The sequence below is a fragment of the Gopherus evgoodei genome, chromosome 1 (genome assembly GCF_007399415.2).
Source record: "Gopherus evgoodei ecotype Sinaloan lineage chromosome 1, rGopEvg1_v1.p, whole genome shotgun sequence".
NCBI classification, from domain to species: domain Eukaryota; kingdom Metazoa; phylum Chordata; order Testudines; family Testudinidae; genus Gopherus; species Gopherus evgoodei.
This window is the reverse complement of record NC_044322.1, coordinates 299,720,391-299,740,880: the sequence shown is the minus strand read 5'-3', so window position 1 is coordinate 299,740,880 and position 20,490 is coordinate 299,720,391. Positions and strand designations below refer to the sequence as shown.

Genomic DNA, 20,490 nt, shown 5'->3' with positions numbered 1-20,490 from the left:
ACAATGTAGTGGGGCTAAGGCAGGCTCCCTGTGGCGGCATGGAAAGGGATCTCCGCGCACTGCTCTTGTGTGCAGGCATCGCATTTGTAGCTCCCATTAGCTGGGAATGGGGAACTGTGGCTAATGGGAGCTGTGGGGACGGTGCCTGCAGAGAAAGTCAGCGTGCAGAGCCATTCCCCTGCCACAAGCACTGCAGGATGTGCTGACCACTTCCAGGAGCCTGCCTTAGCACTGCTGCACTACCACCCAAGGTAAGCACCGCCCCGTGGGAGCCCGCATCCCTGAGCCCACTCCCAGAACCTGCACCCCAGCCCCCAGTCCTGAGCCTCCTCCTGGAGCCAACACCCCAGACCCCCTCCTACACCCTGAATCCCTGTCCCAGCGCGGCTTCTCTCGGAGCTAGCACCCCATACCCCTTCCTGCATCCCAGCACTCTGCCCCAGCCTAGAGCCGCCTCCTGCACCCCAACTCCCTCCCCAGAGCCCACACACCCTCCTGCACCACAAAATTCTCCCCCCTACCCAGAGCCACCTCCTGCACCCAAACTCTCTCCCAGAGCTTGCACCCTCACCCCTTCCTGTGCCCTGCCCTAGGCTCAGCTCAGAGCTCTCTCCCACATTCTGAACCTCTCCGCCCTAGCCCAGAGCCCGCACCCCCTCCCACATCCCAAGCCCCTCCCCAGCCCTGTGAAAGTGAGTGAAGGTGGGGGAAAGTGAGCAGTAGAGGGAGAGGGGTGGAGTGAGCAGGGTGGAGCCTCGGAGAAGGGGCAGGGTAGATCCTGGTTTGCACTTCAATTCAAAAAGTGATCTTGCGTGTAAAAAGGTTGGAGACCTCTGTTGTTCAGGGTCCCCCTTCCCTACCACTGTCACCTTATCCAATACTAACTTGCAGTTCTCTTGCTATTCCGGATATGACTCTTTCAAGTAGAGACTCTCATTCTTCCCTCCCTCCTTCACACTCTAATGTCCTCAGGAGTTTGGGGATTGTGTGCTTCTTATCTTACCAGGAACCTTTTACTTTCTCTCTTACTTCTGCCTTTATGTAGATTGCCAGAAAGGCCACAGTACCCTTTACTTAGCAGACACATGTCTCTTCTCTCCCAGTCTGTCAGAGCAGCAAATAAAGTAAGGCTTTGGAGCAGGTAACCAGGGCTATGGTGCATTCTACTTTCTTTGAGGAGGGAACCTTAGACAGAAGGGCTAAGGTCAGAGAAAGGTGAAAGAGTTGGGAACATAATTGATTTTGGATTAAAACAGTTGTGTGAATTTCACCTTCGTTGATTTTTTTTCTACACTTTGAATTTTCATTTGTTGCTGTAAATATTTTCCTAGCCTGTCGCTTTGATCATGACATCCCTTCACTAGCATCCTCTTCTGTATCATATCAAACCTAAGCTACTTGTCAGTACTTTCAAAGCCCTTCATGGCCTATCCCCACCCTGTCATTCACTACCAAGCTGTAGATACTTACCTCTGATTGGCCTATGATGCCAACCTCCATAGCTCATTTGTTAATTTTCAAACAAGCACTTTTGAGCTTTCTCCAATCCTGCCCCATATGCTTGGGTTGTGCTCCCCGTAAACATCTGTAAAGCCATTTTACTGTTCTTGTTCAAATCATTCCTTAAAATGATCCACTGGTGATACCTATACTTGAAAATGGCTAGGCTAGGCTGCTGTTGTGCTGCCGCAGCGTACCATGCTGACCAACATTGTCTTGTTTCCTTGTATTTCCTGTTGGTTGGTCTGTATTCGTCTGTTATTTCCTGTCTTATGCCTAGTTTGTAAGCTTTGTCAAGGCACTGTCTTTTTTGTGCTGTGTTTGTACTGCAGTGGGGGCCTGGTCCATGGCTGGAGCTCCTAGGCACTATGATAATTTAAATAAGTAGAGAAGTTACCTTTTTATCATACAAACCATTTTTATTTTTCATCCACCAGATAATCTGTGTAGAACTGATAGCATGCTTCTCCCTTCTGTCAAACTGGGCTTTGCAGATCATGGCCAGATATATTTTCTCAGTGCCTTTTCTCCGGTTTCTGCCTATTTAACTTATTCCATCTAGAAGCCCCTAATACAGTTTAATTACAAATACTGTTAGTTGATTCACTGGACAGAGGAGACTGTACAAGGATAAAATATGCAATCCCTCCTGTCCCAAGCCTTTTCTATCAATTTTATAGAAAGATGGAGATACAAATAGTTCCAAATGAGTGTGGTGAGATCCAGAGTTTAAAAAGAGAGAAAAAGAAAAAAGGGTAATAATTCTCATGTCTCAAGTAGCAGAGGTATTTCTGCTTTGGAAATTTGTATGTTGTACAGTGAAGACATAAAAGGGACATACATTTTGATTCCTATCCTCCTCTTTCTCCTCTCACCCAAAGAAAGAAACACAATATTTAATAGTAAATTGTAAATGAGATCAAGGCCTCGGGTGGGACAAAAGGGATGGAAAGCTGTTGTAGCCGGTAAGCAGCCAGTGTGTGTTTGCTGTCATGGGGAAATTTAAGGCTGGTTCTGTGCATAAATTACACTGTACATGGAGTGACCCACTTTTATTTTCCTTTAAGTATAACCAGAATAACTGAATATATAAACTAAATGGTAACTAGATTAAGTTGTGATGTCTGCTTATTTGATTAATTGAAAATTGCACATACTTGAATAGTTCATGTTGTATAAATTCTTGCCTGTATAAATATACTGTGAACGTGAACTATTTTATTCCTTTCTTGGGGGAGGGGCAAACAAGGAATATTCTATTTAAACTAATTTAATACTGTATTCTGTGCGTTGATTTCTAAGATACCCAAAGCAGAATAACTATATATACACGGTAGCAAAGAACATTGATACAGAGTAATTTTAATAATACAATTAGGAGTTTAGTGGAAACCATTGAAGAATAATCCTTTAATGGACTGTATTAGCCAAATAGAACTGTTGTGTCTATTTAAACAATCATGTGGGCTGAGACTGAGTCACATGCAGTTTAGTTAGCATATCTCCAATATGTAAAAGCACTTTAAAACAATGAATCAGGAAAATGAGTTAGGAAAGAGGTATTTTAATCTCTGCTTTATTATGTTTCCGGAGGAAAATATAACCAAGCTTGCTTTGGCAACATTGATAATCTGTTGTTTTTTAGGTATTCTATACATTAATCAGTTTTTATTCCTTCCTGATAATCTTTTAAATAATAGTTGGCTTTAAAAAAAACGTAGAGTCAATGTCCAGATACTTGGACTGAAACACTCCTTGCTTAAAAGAATGTTTGATTTCAGCTGAAGAATAATTTCACTATTAGTCAGTGCTTGAAAAGAAAACAAACTAGACCTTCTATTTTGGTTGTTCTAAATGCAGTTACCTCACAGCTTGGAGTTCAGGGTTATTTGGAAAGGAGCCTAGGAGTTAGGACCTTTTGGTTTTATTTACATTGACATACAGGGCAAATTCTTAACCCATCTGTCATTCAGTTTACCTATCTGGGTAGGTGAATTTGCATGTATAGACTTTGCTTTGATTAAATTATATTTATATACATGTAAACCTCATATTACTTGGATAATGCCAGACTGCTTCTAATTAGTTTATTTGCTATGCTTTTGTAGTTGGCTTCAGCTGTTCTGGAGGCTGTTGAAAACAACACCCTGAGCATTGAACCAGTTGGCCTGCAGCCTGTTCGATTTGTGAAAGCTTCTGCAGTTGAATGTGGGGGACCAAAGTATGTTAAACCAAATACTTCAGTCATATGAGAGGCACAATATTTTTCATCTGGCTTTTGATGGAACTGTTGTAACTGTTACATGAGCCTAGTAAATTTGATTATCTGAACCTTTTGTTTATGGCCTCTGCATCTGGAATATTAGAATGCTATGCTGAACTTTGTTAGGGGAAAATAAATGAGGACAGGGACCATCTCTTTGTTCTGTTTGTACAACACCTAACGTAACGGTGTCCTGGTCCATGATTAAGTTTCCTAGGTACTATGGTGATGGTAATAATAATCCCACATGTAAAACACAAGCAGAATAACACTGCAGGAAAAGCCTATAAGAGGAATTTAAGAATCTTTTGGTACTTTACTTAAGTAAGACACATAAGGAAGAGTAATATTTAATTCATTAAAATGATCCAGTCCTTGACTTAAGGCTTCAGTTTTCTCTGCTGCTCTTTTGTGTTCTAAAGCACTATCTACACTTAAACAAAAATAACCGCCCCCCCAAGGACTCTTTCCTGAAGAGTGTTTGATCTAAAATCAGCTAGGTAAGTTACATGCAATAAGTTAAATTGCAAGAGCCTGTGAACGTGAACACCGTGACTACCCCCTGCAACTCCCTTTTGGGTTAGGACCCCCCAGTTTCAGAAACACTGGTCTCCCCCAGGAAATCTGTGTAGTATAGGGTAAAAGCAGAGAAAAGACCATATTTCATGGTGGGAGACCAGATTTCACAGTCAGACGCGTTTTTCATAACCGTTAATTTGTTGGGGCTTTTAAGTTTTAAATGAATTGTAGTGAATGCTCTTCTCTGTTATGTGACTTGATGTGTTTTATCACCATCAAAGGCTATCTCCTATTTCCATCAATGGAATACATGTCACAGTGGTTTATCTTTGTCCCAGAGCATTGGTTTGAGCTTCTAAATTATTTTTAGTATATTAAAAGGACTTGTATAACCATAAGAACATAGCAGGAGAAATTTTCTAGCTTTTGAAATCTTTCCTCCTCTCACCAAAAGCTTTGCCAAAATTGAGATCAGCTAGTCTGAACACTGAATGTATACTTTTTAGATAAACACAACAGAATATTTTAGCTATTATGCTTTTAGTTGGTTTTGTTTCATTTTTTAAAAGAGTGCGGTTCTTCTACTTCCTGATTTTGGATAATGTAGAATGGAAGGGAGAAGAGCAAAAACCTTCTCAGTCCACTACTCACCTTGCCATAGGAACCTAATTTACCTGTGAGATGTGCAGTTACTATGCTGGTAGATGCTGCAGAAAAACCTAAAACTTTTTTTCTAGTATCTATGTATATGTATATAGTATATATACATATATATATATATATATATATATAGTATATAATATATTATATAATATATATATATATATCAGTTTTTTCCATCAGATAAAGCTGAAGATGAATTATTCCAAATTGTAAATACCCCCTTTTCTGCTGCTAAGGAATGTGGGCGAGACTCCCTTTAAACTTAGTGCCTTCCCTTAATTGTTTAGCGGGATCACCATTGGCTAACATGACCCTTCCCCTGGGACTCAATGTGTTATATCTGTCAGCATGCTGATATTCAGATGCACACAAACAGTGGGCGGGGGAGGGGGAATGGACCTGGTCATTTAACCCTAGTTCTCTGTAGAGCAGCCCAAAACATTACTGTCAGGCTTTCACTTCAGTCCCTCTATTCAGGATTTTTATAGTACCTTGACTACAAAGTGCAATATAAACTTCAGCATAAAAGCAAAAATATACATCTTACACAAATGTTTCAGATTTGAGCAGTGTAACAACATAAAAGATCAGTGCTTTAGGACAAATAAATGTAATATCAAGCACAAATCTTTAACTGATTTTTAAATAATTGAGAATTCAAATATGATAGCATATTCCACAGATGAGGAGCTCTAGTGGACAAATCCTTAACTCATTGTTTCAAGTTACATTCGGCCAACTGAAATGTAGTGAATGAGGGAATATATGGCTAAGAATGATCAAGTTTGCTCAGCTTCTGTCTTAAGGGTCTTGAAGTTAAAATTAGTAAAATTTAATGGGGCACAAATGTAAAAACAGAATAGTCGTTGTACACCATAATAGTTGACAACGTAGAATAGTAATTGCAAACTACAAATCAAGAGGCTAGAAGGGGAACTTATGCAGCTATTACTACATATTTTTGTTTAAAACAACTAAAATAGCATCTTATGTCCTAAAACTTGCAAGCAGTCAAGTTTCCAAAATGCCATTTAAAGCAAAGTAAGCAAATTAATTTTACAGGAAATGTGCACTCAGTGGACAAAGTAAATCATGCAAGCATAGAATCAAGTTAGGGGACTCAAGCAGCTATTACTATATTTCTCCTTTTTGCCGATACAGGGTAAGTATCTACCTTTATCTTGATTTCATTTTGAGCTCACATTGTGTTTCCATGCAAATATGTAATACATGAGAATAACCTTTTATTTTCCATTTGTTTAGATCACTTCTGTGTGTAATTTTTTTACATACATTCGGTATATCCAACAAGGGCTTGTAAAGCAGCAGGATGGTAAGTGAAGAACTGTAGTTTGGTACAGATGTAAATATCCAGTTAAATGGTGCATCTGTGTCTAAAACATACCAAATATTCACTTATTAACAGCAATAGTGACATATTACAGAAAAGTCCTGTGCTGTTACCTGTATACTAGTCATTACATTTAGGTGTTCTCATACAGTATTTACATGAACAATGGTTGTTCTGTGCTTAGGGTGTAAAAATATGCAAGAGAAGAAGATTGCAATCTCTTAGCCAAATGCAGATAGCAGTGGCTAAAAGCATATTTTCTATCAGAACATCATGAAGCAGTCTGCTTAGACCCCCAGTTTACAATGTGGATGATAAACAATGGGTGAATTCTCCAGTAAAGGGAACTGATGATATTGCTGCCATTTCCTCAGGCTGTTTTCCCTGAACTGCCAGCTTCATTCTTGTCTGAACTGAGTTTTGGACAGCTAGCTCTCCATCCAAGCTCCTATCTAGGTTAGTAATTAGGAAAGCAGCTCATCTGAATTATTCAGTTCAAGTAAAATGGATACATTGTACTGGCTATGAAGACACTGCAGCCCACAGTTTAGATTTGTAAAATTTTAGAGAGAGATTTTGCAAACTTACTGCTTGTTTGGAGTAGGCTTTGAGCTTCATTTTTTAAGTGCACTAATCTTGCAAAGTTTCATGATTGATTTTTTTTTTTTTTGTCAGGAGGGAGAGTTATGATTATCTAATCTGACTTGCATAGCATAGATGTCACAAAATATCATCCAGTGATGCTTGCCTCCAGGCCAATAATTTGATTGAATTAGAGCATATCCCTTACAACAGTGGCCCCCAAACTGTGTGGCACGCCCCCCTAAGGGGATGTGGAGGAACGTTTAGGGGTGTGTAGTGGGGCCTGGGCCAGCTTCCACAGGGGGTGGGGAGGGGAGCTATATCCAACCCCACTCTGCTTCCAGCCCCAGCCCTGGCAACCAGCTCCCAGCCCTGTCTGTGGGCCTGTTCTCAGCCATTGGCTCCAACCATGGCCCCAAGTGCTGCAGTGCTGGCCCTGGTGCCCGACTGTGGCTCCCGGGAGTGCGCAGACTACGTGGGGAGGGGCGCAGACAAAAAAAGTTTGGGGACCACTGCCTTAGAAAGACACACAAACTTTATTTAAACACATCTGGTGATGGAGAATGTACTATATCCCTTAGTAAGTTCCAATGATTGATTATCCTCACTTAAAAATTTGCCCTCGCTGTTAAGTTTTGCTAATATGTTTGATGCATGCAACTTTTTTTAAATAAAAAAGTAAATAACATCATGGTTCAGGATTGTCTGCACCTTTTACCCTCTCTGTCTCTGAGTGGACCCCTTCAAGAGAGCGGTCTCTTGCCTTCCCCACTCTCAGGGTGGAATCTTGCAATTCTCCTACCTTCAGACTTGTTCCTGGGGCACAGTGTCAGCTGTGGTTCCTCAGAAGCCTGAGTGGATTTGAGCCCTAGTGATCTTCCTTTTGAGAGCTGTGACTACTGTGAGAATACACAAACAGCCTGTTCAAAACAAAGTACTGTTTAATCTTAACAGCAGGAATGAGGAATAACAAGAAAAAGGGTTTTCAGGACCAGTCTGCATGCATCTGTCTTATCTAAAACCTAAGTAGGTCCAGCTTCAGACACCCCCATCACTGCTCTGCACCCCTGCAGTCTCTTGCCTTCCTTTCTCCTGAACTTCAGGGCCTCAAGATTTGTAATCACTCCCAAGTTCTTTGTTTCTCTCTCTCACTTGGAGTCTCCCAGAGGTTTCAAGCTGAAACCTTCCCCACCAGCCAGACTGCTGATCCCAGTATGGTGGAGATAAAACTTGAGAGGATTTGACTCCTGCATTGTCTTTTTAAAATATCAGAAATGTTTGTCTGCTTTCCTGTCTGGGTACAAACTAACCCATACCTAAATTAATCCTTAGTAATCATATAGCAAACACAATAACAATCAAATCCATATATGTAATGTATAATAATCATAAAATATTACAGGCAGCCCCCACAACCTTCACAATCAATTAATTTTCTTTATCAGAGTAAACTTTGCCTTGTGCTTCAGCTGCTAAATGTTCATAGCTAATAATATAGATGCTTTTCAAGAAATTCCCATAATTGCTTGTTTCCATTCTTATCTCTAGAACATCAGTAATGTTGATTGCCACTTCAGTATATTGGCAGCAATATGTTGGATGTGTAAGTTGTCACTTCTTGTTTACAATGTGACCTGAAAGTGAGAACAGGGGTTCTTGTGGCACTGTTGTAGCTGGCGTTGCAAGATATTTACGTGCCAGATATGCTAAAGATTCATGTCCCTTCATTCAACCACCATTCTTGGGGGCATGTGTCCAGGCTGATGACGGGTTCTGCTCAATAACAATCCAAAGCAGTGTGGACTGACACATGGTTATTTTCATTATCTGAGTCAGATGCCACCAGCAGAAGGTTGATTTTCTTTTTTGGTGGTTCAGGTTCTATAGTTTCTGCATTGGACTGTTGCTCTTGTAAGACTTATAAAAGCAAGCTCCACACCTCATCCCTCAGATTTTGGAAGGGATTTTATTTTCTTAAACCTTGGGTTGAGTACCGTAGCTATCTTTCGAAATATCGCATTATTACCTTCTTTGCGTTTTGTGAACTCTGCTGCGAAAGTGTTCTTAAAATGAACAACGTGCTGAGTCATCATACGAGACTGCTATAACATGAAATATATGGCAGAATGCAGGTAAAACGGAGCAGGGGACATACAATTCTCCCTCAAGGAGTTCAGTCACAAATTTAATTAATGCATTTTTTTAATGAGTGTCATCAACATGGAAGCATGTCCTCTGGAGTGGTGGACGAAGCATGAAGGGACATACGAACGTTTAGCATATCTGGCATGTAAATACCTTGCAGTGCCAGCTACAAAAGTGCCATGCAAATGCCTGTTCTCACTTTCTGGTAACATTGTAAATAAGAGGAGGGCAGCATTATCTCCTGCAAATGTAAACAAACTTATTTGTCTTAGCGATTAGCTGAGCAAGAAGTAAGACTGAGTGGACTTGAAGGCTCTGAAGTTTTACATTGTTTTGTTTTTGAGTGCAGTTATGTAACCAAAAAAAAAATCTACATTTGTAAGTTGCACCACTTCAAGTGATTGCTCATGTGTATTCCACAGTAGGTGTGCGTGCTCGCCACGTGCACCAGTGCCGGAAGTTTTGTTTCCTTAGCAGTACCCATAGCGGGGGAGCACCGCTGTGACCTCTGGAGTGGCGCCTCTATATCGCGCTATAAGGGGAGCTGCGCACTCCCCCCATCCTCAGTTCTTTCTTGCCGCCAGCAAAGGTAGTCAGAACTTCGTGTTCCAGCATTGCTGCAGCTTCTCTAGTTACCCTTAGTAGTACAGTTCTTCAATAGTTAAATAGTTTCTCCTGTTATGCCCCAGGCTTCAGTCATGCGACTCCTGTCGCAGTTCTATGCCAAGAAGTGATCTGCACACGCAGTGTCTCTGCTGCTTGGGCGAGATCCATGTAAGTGAGCGCTGTAGGATCTGTAGATCTTTCAAACCACGGACTAAGAAGGAGAGGGACATTAGACTTATGCTCTCCTAATTGAATCAGCGCTGGCACCGGCACGCCGAATGGATTCGGCACCTGGCACTGCGTCTTCGGTATGGAGCAAAGTCCCCTCCACTAGCCGGCTCTGCTCCCCTTCTAAGAAACAAGAGAAGACTCAGTGGCGCCGAGAGAAAGATAGAGGTGAGGCCAGACCCAAGCCCCTGACTTGCGTTGAGCGGAGCAGCGCGGTCCTGTCTGCGCGTGCCTTCCCTGCAGAGAGAATGCCGTTGACGCTGGAGGTCGCGCGTGACATTTTAATCCTCCCGGTACCCGGGGCACTGCCTGAGACAGGACCCTGGTCTCAAGGGAAGCCGCCACTGGGAGAGCAACAACTCTCCCCGACGCGGCACACTCCCTGCTCTGAGGACCGTTCGCCGCCTCCCTTGATGCAGTCTTCCTGCACCTCATGCCAGCCCTCTACCTCGCTTAGGCTAACCAGCTCGTTGCCCATAGGGGAGCCTCGGTGCTTCTCTGCGCCCCGCAACAGGGAACACAGGCACTGGGATAAGCGCACCGCCACTTCTCCTCTCGTCAAAGATACCGAAGCCAATCCTGACGTCACCTACGTAGATGCTCCGGTTCGAGTTCCCGCTCTACCAGACATCACTCACGGGACTCCTTTTGTGATTCACTAGCACCAAAGCGTCATAGCTCCGGCCACCGGGGCGAATACAGGAGCAGCACCTCGGACAGGTTCCGATCTTCGTCCTCAAGGTCCAGGTCACGTGGACGGCACCGTTGCAGGCACCATCGCTCCTACGGTACTGTGCGGTTGTCGGCGACCTCTGCATCGGCACCCAGCCGCCTGTTTCCAAGTCGTGCGGCTCAGCGAGAGCAAACTGCACCGCCCGGCACCCAAGTTGGTCAGTGGTACGGGACACTGTGGCAAGGGCAGTGGTGTCAATGGGCACTGTGGCTGCGGATCCCCACCCAGGTGAGACCCCACTCGGTGGCCCGAGTGTCTCAGGCTCCTTCGGCCTCCCCTCCATGACAGAGGGAGAAAACAACATGTCCCGAACTGACGGCACCACGCCTGGACTCTGACCTGGGGATTGACCCACCGGTACCGTCCGACGTCCTAGGCTCTGTGCCAGTCCATTCGCTGGTGCCAGAGGATGCCATAGTGGCACTGCTGCCCGTCCCACAAGAGGACTTCAAAGATTACCAAGAGCTCCTCAAGCGGGTGGCGTCTAGTTTCCAGCTCCAGGTTGAGGAGATGGAGCAGCCATCTAACTCCCTTTTTAATGTACTGTCATACTCGGCACAAGGCCATGTGGCCCTACCTCTCCACCAAGGGGTAGCCAGTATTTCAGCTACCCCGTGGCAAACCACAGCTTCTTTGGCCCCCATCTCCAAGAAAGCAGAGAGGAAATACTTTGTGCCAGCTAAGGGTCACGAATACCTGTACTCCCACCCGGCACCTAACTCTCTGGTGGTAGAGTCAGTCAACCACTGGGGATATCACCATCAGGCCGCGCCCACTCCTAAGGACAAAGATACCAGGAGATTGGACATGTTTGGCAGGAAGGTTTATTCCTTGGCGAGTTTCCAGTTCAGGATGGCCAATCACCAAGCCCCTTCCAAGGGAGCTCAGGGCAATATGGTTAGTGTGCGTAGCTTTCAGGGGGCACCTTCACGGGAAGGTGGTCAGAGTCCTCACGGACAATAAAACTGCGATGTATTACATCAACCGGCAGGGAGGAACACGCTCCTCAGCCCTATGCCTGGAAGCCCTGAGCTTGTGGGAGTTCTGTATAGCCCACGATATCTCCCTGTCAGCCTTCCACATACCCGGCATCCGCAGTGTGTGAGCCGGTCACCTCATCAGGGTTTTTTCCCACCAGTACGAGTGGTCACTCCACTGGGAGGTTGTCCTACAGCTGTTCCGGGAGTGGGGGTTCCCCAGGTCGACCTCTTTGCAACCGACCAGAACCGATGCTACCCCCAGCTCTGTTCCAGGGGAGGGGCAAGAAGAGGGGCGATCGCGGACGCTTTCCTCCTTCAGTGGTCGGGACAACTTTTCTATGCCTTTCCACCTTTCCCCCTAATAGGCAAAGTCCTGCAAAAAGTAAAAGCAGACAGGACGTGGGTCATCCTCATAGCCCCAGATTGGGCCCAACAACACTGCTATGGGACCCTCCTGCAACTCCTAGCAGCTTTCCTGTGGAGGCTGCTGCTTCACGCGGATCTCCTCTTCCAGGAAGGGGGATGCCTCCATCCCAGCCTGGCTGCGCTTCATCTGACAGCATGCTTACTCCGTGATTAGATGAGGAGGAGGGGAGGTGTTCAGAGAATGTCAACGAGTTCGGTTGGAAAGCAGAAAGCCGTCCACATGACGGATGTACCTGGCCAAATGGTCTAGGTTCTCTAGGTGGGCGGAGGAGTGGGGAACTTCCCCATCATCTGCACTGCTCCAACTCATTCTTGATTACCTCCTGTCCCTTAGAACCCCAGGGCTAGCTCCTGCCTCCGTCAGGGTGCATTTGGTGGCCATATTGGCCTTCCACCCGCCAGTACAGGGCCACTCATTTTTTTTCCCCACAGTATGACCTCCCACTTTCTTAAGGGCCTGGATCATTCATTCCTGTGTGCTAGGTCCCCCATGCCGCAATGGTATCTAAATCTAGTGTTATCCTGCCTCATGGGTCCTCCCTTTGAACCCGTGGCCACGTGTTCCTGGTCTCACTTGTCATGGAAGGTAGCATTCCTTGTTGCTATCACATCAGCCAGACATGTCTCGGAGCTTAGGGCCTTGACCTCGGAACCCCCGTATACTGTCTTCCACAAGGATAAGGTCCAGTTTCGCCCACACCCCGCTTTTCTCTCAAAGGTGGTCTCCCCCTTCCATATGGATCAGGACCTTTTCCTACTGGTACTCTGTCCTAAGCCCCATTCCTCCAATGAGGAACGCTGCCTACGCACGCTAGATGTGCATAGGGTGCTGGCTTTTTACTTGGACCGAACCAGACCATTCCGGAAATCCTCACAACTGTTTGTTGCATTGGCTGAACAGATGAGGGGACAACCGATTTCCACTCAGTGCCTTTCCTGCTGGATCACCTCGTGCATACGTGTGTGATGATCTGCAGGGGTTCCCCCACCACCTATCGTTAAGGCGCATTCTATGAGAGCTCAGGCCTCGTCGGCTGTCTACGTAGCTCACATCCCTATCTAGGGCATATGCAGAGCTGCCACATGGTCCTCTGCCCACACTTTCTTTGCATTATGCGATCATCTCCCAGGCTCGGGATGACGCCAGGTTTGGTAGGGCGGTACTGTGTCCCAGAAACTCCTACCCACCTCCATCAGATATAGCTTGGAGTTACCTACTGTGGAATACAAATGAGCAATCACTCGAAGAAGAAAGGACAGTTACCTGTTTCATAATTGGTGTTCTTTGAGATGTGTTGCTTAGGTGTATTCCACATTCCGCCCTCCTTCCCCTCTGTTGGAGTTGTCTGGCAAGAAGGAACCGAGGGTTTGGGGGACTGCACAGCTCCTCTTATAGCGCTATATAGAGGTGCCACTCCAGGGGTCGCAGCAGTGTTTCCCCCCTACGGTTACGGCTAAGGGAAAACCTTCTGGCACCGGTGCATGTGGTGAGCACGCACATCTACTGTGGAATATATCTGAGCAACACATCTCGAACACCAGTTATGGAACAGGTAACTGTCTTTTTCACGACAAAGTGATTGCACTACAATACTTGTATGAGGTGAATTGAAAAATACATTTTCTTTTGTTTATAATTTTAACAATGCGAATATTTGTAATAAAAAAGCACTTTGACTTCAGTGACAACACTGACTTTAATATATATGAAAATATAGAAAAACATCCAAAAAAGTAATAAATTTCAATTGGCATTCTGTTTTAACAGTGCGATTAAAACTGCAATAAATCATGATTAATTTTTAAAATCGTTATACATTTTTTGAGTTAATCGCATGAGTTAATGGTGATTGATCAACAGCCCTAGTAAATTTACATGAAGACAACCTACTTCTGAGGCTATGGCTACACTAGAGAGCTTATAACAGCGTTGCTATAAGCTCTCTAGTGTAGCCATTCTAAGCCAGTGGGAGAGAGCTCACCCGTTGACTTAATTAATCCACCCTCAATCAGTGGTTGTAGTTATGCTGGCAGTAGAAGATCTACATAGTACTTTCTACACCAGTGCTTAGCACAGTGTAACTTATGTCACTTGGGGTGACTTATTCACACCCCTCGTGACATATGTTATACCAACAAGTGGTAGTGTAGACTTAGCTTAAGTATTGAACAGGTTCAGTGCAAATATATGTAATGCATATGTCACAGGTTTCTGGTAATAATAATTTAAGGAAATTGCAGGAAGTATACTTGGAAAATAATTGGCCTTAATTTTAAAGCAATTGAATTTAAGAGGAGGATATTGTTCTGCCCAAAAAAGCTTATATTTATCTCAGTTTGTGATATAATGCTTGCCACAATACTGTGAAGATTAAAAGACTGAAAACTATTTGAAGGGGAAAGATTATAATAGATAATATTGGAAACATGTTCCTGTTTACCTGAATTGTTAATGTTTAACAGCAGTTCTCTGAACTCAGTATTTTGGCTTGATGTTTCAGCTACATTACACTTTTAGGAAAAAAGTATTTATTTTTTATATAAATTGGAACTGTTGCTTTATGCAAATATTTTCTCAGATAATTTATACTATGAGTAAGGCGAATATAGGCTTTTATGGTGGTCATCCACATACTGTACTATATGCTTCTTTGAACTGGTGCTATTTTTTATTTTAGACAAAGCTATATCTTAAATTTCTTCAAGAATTTCTGAAAGATGGGGAAAACATTTTACTTAGTTTTTAGTCTTAATTTGAGCAACACCTTTATATTTACTTACAGTCAGGACTATGATCCTAAGGAAAATGATGTAACAGTGGTGTCTTTTTTGTTTAACCATATAATTAATTATGGTTGATTGTATTACAGTAGCGTGTAGGAGCCCTAGTCATTTACTGTACTGTCTTGTGGTAGGGGCTATACAACAGAACAAAGACTCATTTGCTAACATTTTTCATACATAATCGTACATTTTTGATGTTACTAGAACTGGTTGAAAAAGTGTGTCTGGGGGGGAGAGGAAGTTAGTTTAGTTTTCATTCCCACATTTTGAAAAGGAACACTTTTTAATTATCCAAAAACGTTGGTTTTCCTTCTTCCCGTCTGTTTCTCCACCTTCCTTTTTTCCATTTTGCCGCTAAAAAAGATCCCCTCTTTCAGAAGAAATAGGAAAGATGGAAATTGATTAAACTGAAAAAAGCAGCTCAGTTTTTGTTCCATAATTTTTTTTAAAAGGGTGGGGATTCCCCACAATTTTAATGGAAATTTCTGATTTTAAAGGCCATTTTTAGTGTGAAGATATTTTCATATGGAAAACTTCAACTTTAACATCCAGTAAAGTGAGAGAGAAGGTGGGTAGGATGATATCTTCTATTGGACCAACTTCTGTTGGTGGAAGAGGGAGACAAGCTTTTAAGCCACACAGAACTTTCTTCAGCTCTGTGTAGCTGGAAAGCTTGTGTCTCTCTTCCACCCATGTCTCTCATATCCTGGAACCAACACAGCAAACAGTATCCAGTAAAGTGACTAACACATACATATATGACTGCCAAACCTCCATGTTTTTATGGTCTGGTTGGGTACAGTGATGTCAGCAAGGTTGCTATAAGACTGTTTGTTTTAAAACTGTTCATAAGGATTCCCCAGAAGGAAAACCATTTCTGGCAATAGGCACTCCAGCAATTGAAGATGCAGAGGGGTTAATAGTTTTAAGCCCTTTATGTGGGGATTCAAGGTTTCCTCAATGTATTAGTATTGCACATAATGGCAAGGCCTCTGGACTAAATATTTTAAATTCTTGCCTTTTTACATCTCAGAATTCCAAAGATCACTTAAGAGCTCTAAAATGCCTTGTTTTCAGGCTGCCAGGTCTCTCAGATCTGCAGTTACAAAGTGAATAGAAAGCCCATTCCTGACTGGGATGACTTCTGTCGATTGAAAGGATGTTTAAAAAAAAATAAAAAAATGAAAAACATTGCATGTTCCTTTGTGCAAATAAAAGGATGGGATTTTGAAACTGGTGAAATTAGCTTTGAAATTATACCACTTTGTAAAATGTTTCTAAAGGTGAAACTTTTGTTTGGATGAGGTAGCCTACATATCTTAGTTAAAAATCATGAATAAATGAGGATGGAGATTTTGTTTCAGTTACTTTTTTCTACGCTTTTTCTATTTTGTACAGCGGATCAGATGTTCTGGGAAGTTATGCAGCTGAGAAAAGAGATGTCATTGGCAAAACTTGGATATTACAAGGAAGAGCTCTAATTCTTTACAGTCTGGCGCATGCGTGAACTTTGATATGGATAAACTCTAAAATGGCTGAAATTTTTTGTCACTTGATATTTATTTCCAACAAGTGGGTCCAAGATCTTTTCTCCTTTTTGCAAATTGCACTAAGTTCTGTGATTGTTTTAAATTCTCCTATGCTGTGTATGCTTAGATATGATACTTCAGTTGAACAAAATGTGGCAAGTACTAGTTATTGTAATTTACAATTGAAAACAAAACCTCTGATTAAATAAATGTTAGATTGAAGATGTTTTTATTTTCTGTTCTGTATAGTTTATAATGCAAAATGCCATGTGAACCATCACCCCCCATCCCCACCACCACCGTAGTCACTCTAAACTCTGTAGAGTTTGTATGGTACTGACCCTTAGAAAAGAGTTGGTTGAAATAATCAATTTTTTGAATAGGTGAGTAAATGTCTCTCATATACACTTCTAACTTTCCCATCACTGCAGTATCTGGGCATTTGATCATCAGTATAGAAGGAAATATCTAAGAGGATTTGGGGTTCTCCAAAATTTTTTTTAAATGTTGCCCTCTCCCTACATTTCTCATTTATAGATTTGTAGAGTTTAAGTCCAGAAAGGTCCATTAGATCATCTGGTCTGACCTGTGTATAACAGGCCTTTAGATTTCACCCCTTTTATTGAGCCAAGTAACTTGTTGATTAAATCCTAACTTGTATTTTTGTTAAAGCAAATCTTCCAGAAAGGCATCCAGTCTTGATATGAAGACATGAGAGATGATGCTTTCTCTCCTACACTAGAGACCTTTACTACCCAGTATAAATTCCTTGAGAAGGTACTTAGCCACTGTAATCAAGTCACCTCTCGATAAACTAAACAGATTGATGTCTTTAAGTCTCCCACAGAAGGCATTTATTTCAGTCCTCAAATCATTTTTGTGGTTCTCTTCTGCATCCTCCTCATTTTTTTAACCTCCTTTTAAAAATATGAACATCAGAACTGTATGCAGTATTCTATGATCTGTCTTCCCAATGCTATAGACCAGGGGTAGGTAACCTATGGCATGCGTACCACAGGCAGCACACAAGCTGATTTTAAGTGGCACTCACACTGCCTGGGTCCTGTCTGGAGGGCTCTGGATTTTAATTTAATTTTAAATTAAGCTTCCTAAGCATTTTTAAAACCTTATTTACTTTACATACAACAGTAGTTTAGTTGTATATTATAGACTTATAGAAAGAGACCCTCTAAAAACATTAATGTACTACTGGCATGCGAAACCTTAAATTAGAGTGAATAAGTGAAGACTCGGCACACCACTCCTGAAAGGTTGCTGACCCCTGCTATAGACAAAGGTAAAATCAACTCCCTTCTACTCACTATTTCCCTTTTTATACATCCAAGGTCTGATCTACACTGGGGGGAGGGATCCATCTAAGATCAGCTACACTTTTCTCATAGGTGAAGTTGCATAAGTTGATGCATCTTAGATCAAATTAAAATTACTTACTTTGCATCCTCGTGGCGCTGGATCGACAGGCTCCCCTGTCGACTTTGCTTCCATCTCTCGCACTGCTGGAGTTCAGCAGTCGACGGGAGAGTGATCGGAGATCAATTTATCGTGTCTACACTACACACAATAAATCGATTCCTGATAGATCTATTGCTACCCGCCAATCCGGGTACCCCAAGGATCACATTACCCCTTTTTGCCACAGCACTGCACTGGGAGCTTGTGTGTCCTTAAGACTAGTTGAGATGGAAAAACAATTGTACTGTGTAGTATTCTAATGGGGGATATGTTCAAGTAGCTCACCTCTAAACTTTACTGTGCCAATTCTGCTCAAAGAGACAGTGCTATGGTTATCAGTGTTAGATTTCTAATTTTTGTCCTACTCATAGCCACCTTCTGGTCATGCAGACTTTCTTCCCACCCTGTCCTTCATTCTCTCTGCATTTGTTTTTCCCTTTTTTCCCCTATATTAAGACCATCCAATCAGTAATTCTTTACACATCAGTTTCCATCAACTGGCATTGCACATGTAAATCATTTCTGCACTCCTTAGATGAAAAATTAAGATTAGCAAATTTCTTTCTGTTAATCTCCTCACATGTAGAACTGTTTGCAAAGGAAAACTGAAAAAAGATGATCATGGCTCCTTAAGAAAATGCTTCTTTGCTCAAGTGCCACTTTGCCTGCTTTTGCCAGCAGCAGACACCTGATCAGGATGCATGGAACATGGCCAGCACTGTATAGCAGGCTTACCACACATAAGCACTTTGGGAAAAACCGTAGCTTGTTTTTGATCCTGACAGCAGCTGTTCATTTACAAATAAAAGTATATTGGTGGGTAAATTGATTATCAAATTAAAATAGAGACAAAAAAGCTTATATTGCTCAAATTATAATAAGAGCACTGAAGTAGTAAATAGCTGTTTCATTTTATGAAATTCCAAATATACATAGTTTCCAGGTGATTTAATCACTAAATATATACTTGCAAAGATATAATTTTGCACAAAAGTAAACTGAATGAGTTGCAAGATTTAATGGAATAAATGTGCATAACAGTATTTCAGGAAGGGGTCTGTATGTGTGTTGATGTCATTCCAATAGTAAAATACCATTTTTTCCCAATCTCTCTCCATTGCCCAGCAACATTCTTTGAAACCATTGGAGAAAGGATATAAAAAGAATCCTACCACTGGTCTGTGGTTTTCACTGTAGAAAAGCTGGATGAATTGTAACATTCATGTCAAAAGGTTATACATATTCTGTTAAAGGCAATAATAGCCTAAAGTTCTCGTTTAGTTGTTGCTATTTTTCAGTAGTTATCACCCCCATTTCATGGGTTATCTTTCTGTGCTGTACACAGAAATGCTTGCGAAAGGCATCTTTGAACTATCATTTATTTCTTATTTTGAGTATTTGAAAGAGAAACTTTTCTGTTGAAATCAAACCAACCAATTTCCAGAATTCTTCTGTATTCTTGTAACTGAATTATACCTGATACCTAAAAATGCTAATTTACAAACTGATTAAAACTAATGCTCATACCAACAGAAACGCTGTTTTGGTATCTGGTACCTGTGTAGGCACAAAAGGAATTTTATCTCTGAAAGTTTATCCATGTGCACACTTTTTTTTTTGTAGCCAAGGACTACAAAGGTATACCCAATGGGTTCTTGCTTCCATGAGGGCAGTGACCCTGGCTATTAGTCTGGTCTCAATAAATACCACTCTTTTAACACTGATCTGCTATCTCTTGTCTTGAGTTTGCATTTCAACTTTAATATTCCAAGCCATGTGCCTCTTGGAGTTACCCACCATACATAGATATGGTCGATTTTCAATTAGTCTTTGGGGTGAGATGGAGCAAATCTTGGAGTGCATACAGTGTTTTTTCTATGTACATCAAATAAATGAGGAAAAGGTGGACTGGTGTCCGTGCCCTGTATTCAGGAAATCTTGGGTCAGTTCCCAGTTCTGATGCAGACTTCTGTGACTTGGGCATGTGGTTTAATTCTGTGCTTTAGTTTCATGATTGTAAAATGGGGATATACTTTCCCACAGGCATATGGTGAGGTAATTCATATTGATGAAACTCAAATATTATGCAGGGAGCCATAATGAAACATCCAGATAATGCACAATTACGGTAATCAGTGGTGTTTCCTATTACATTTGATCATATCAATTTTCATCTATAGTACTTACTCATTACACAAATGAACAGTTATACAGTGTGGAGGATGAATACAAGATAAGTAATTTTATTGCCGCCTTGCTTGGCTATGTGTAGCTAAGGGCATTACTGGGGGCAACGGTCCTTGAAACAAGGAAGAAATTAACTACTCTTACATAGTTTTCCCACATGAAGTAAGGAAAATATGCCTTCTACAGTTTCCTCCTAAAGTCTGTCAGGTTCTTCCCTGCATGCAGTAGGAAGCTTTGAGTCCATTGCCTAGCATAGTTTTGAAAGAATCACTTCCCTGGGGCAAAGACAATCTACTCAGACATGTTTTTAGCAGCAGAATGACCTGATTATGAACGTGTTCAAAATACATCAGCTGGAAAAGAGGACAGTGCAACTGTTTCACAGTCTGATGTCCCTAAACTTGTGAAGGAAAAAAAAGCTTCTACCTTCTTGTCATGGTGTGGTGGGAGAAATGAGGCTCTGCAGCAGTTCTTTGAAGGTAAGAGTACAGTTTCTAAGTAGCTCAACAATTCTGAAAAGT

General features: G+C 42.1%; 1 protein-coding gene across 1 annotated transcript in view; it reads left to right on the top strand.

Annotated features, from left to right (window-relative positions):
- The window catches only part of RAB3IP (RAB3A interacting protein), a 36,889-nt gene extending 20,352 nt beyond the window's left edge, over positions 1 to 16,537 (top strand). Inside the window, exons 9-12 of the mRNA XM_030548750.1 lie at positions 3,609 to 3,721; positions 6,008 to 6,107; positions 6,209 to 6,278; positions 16,179 to 16,537. Of these exons, the coding sequence (XP_030404610.1) occupies positions 3,609 to 3,721; positions 6,008 to 6,107; positions 6,209 to 6,278; positions 16,179 to 16,261 (366 nt within the window). The 3' untranslated portion in view covers positions 16,262 to 16,537. The remainder of the gene's footprint in view (positions 1 to 3,608; positions 3,722 to 6,007; positions 6,108 to 6,208; positions 6,279 to 16,178) is intronic.
- Positions 16,538 to 20,490: the final 3,953 nt, after the last annotated feature.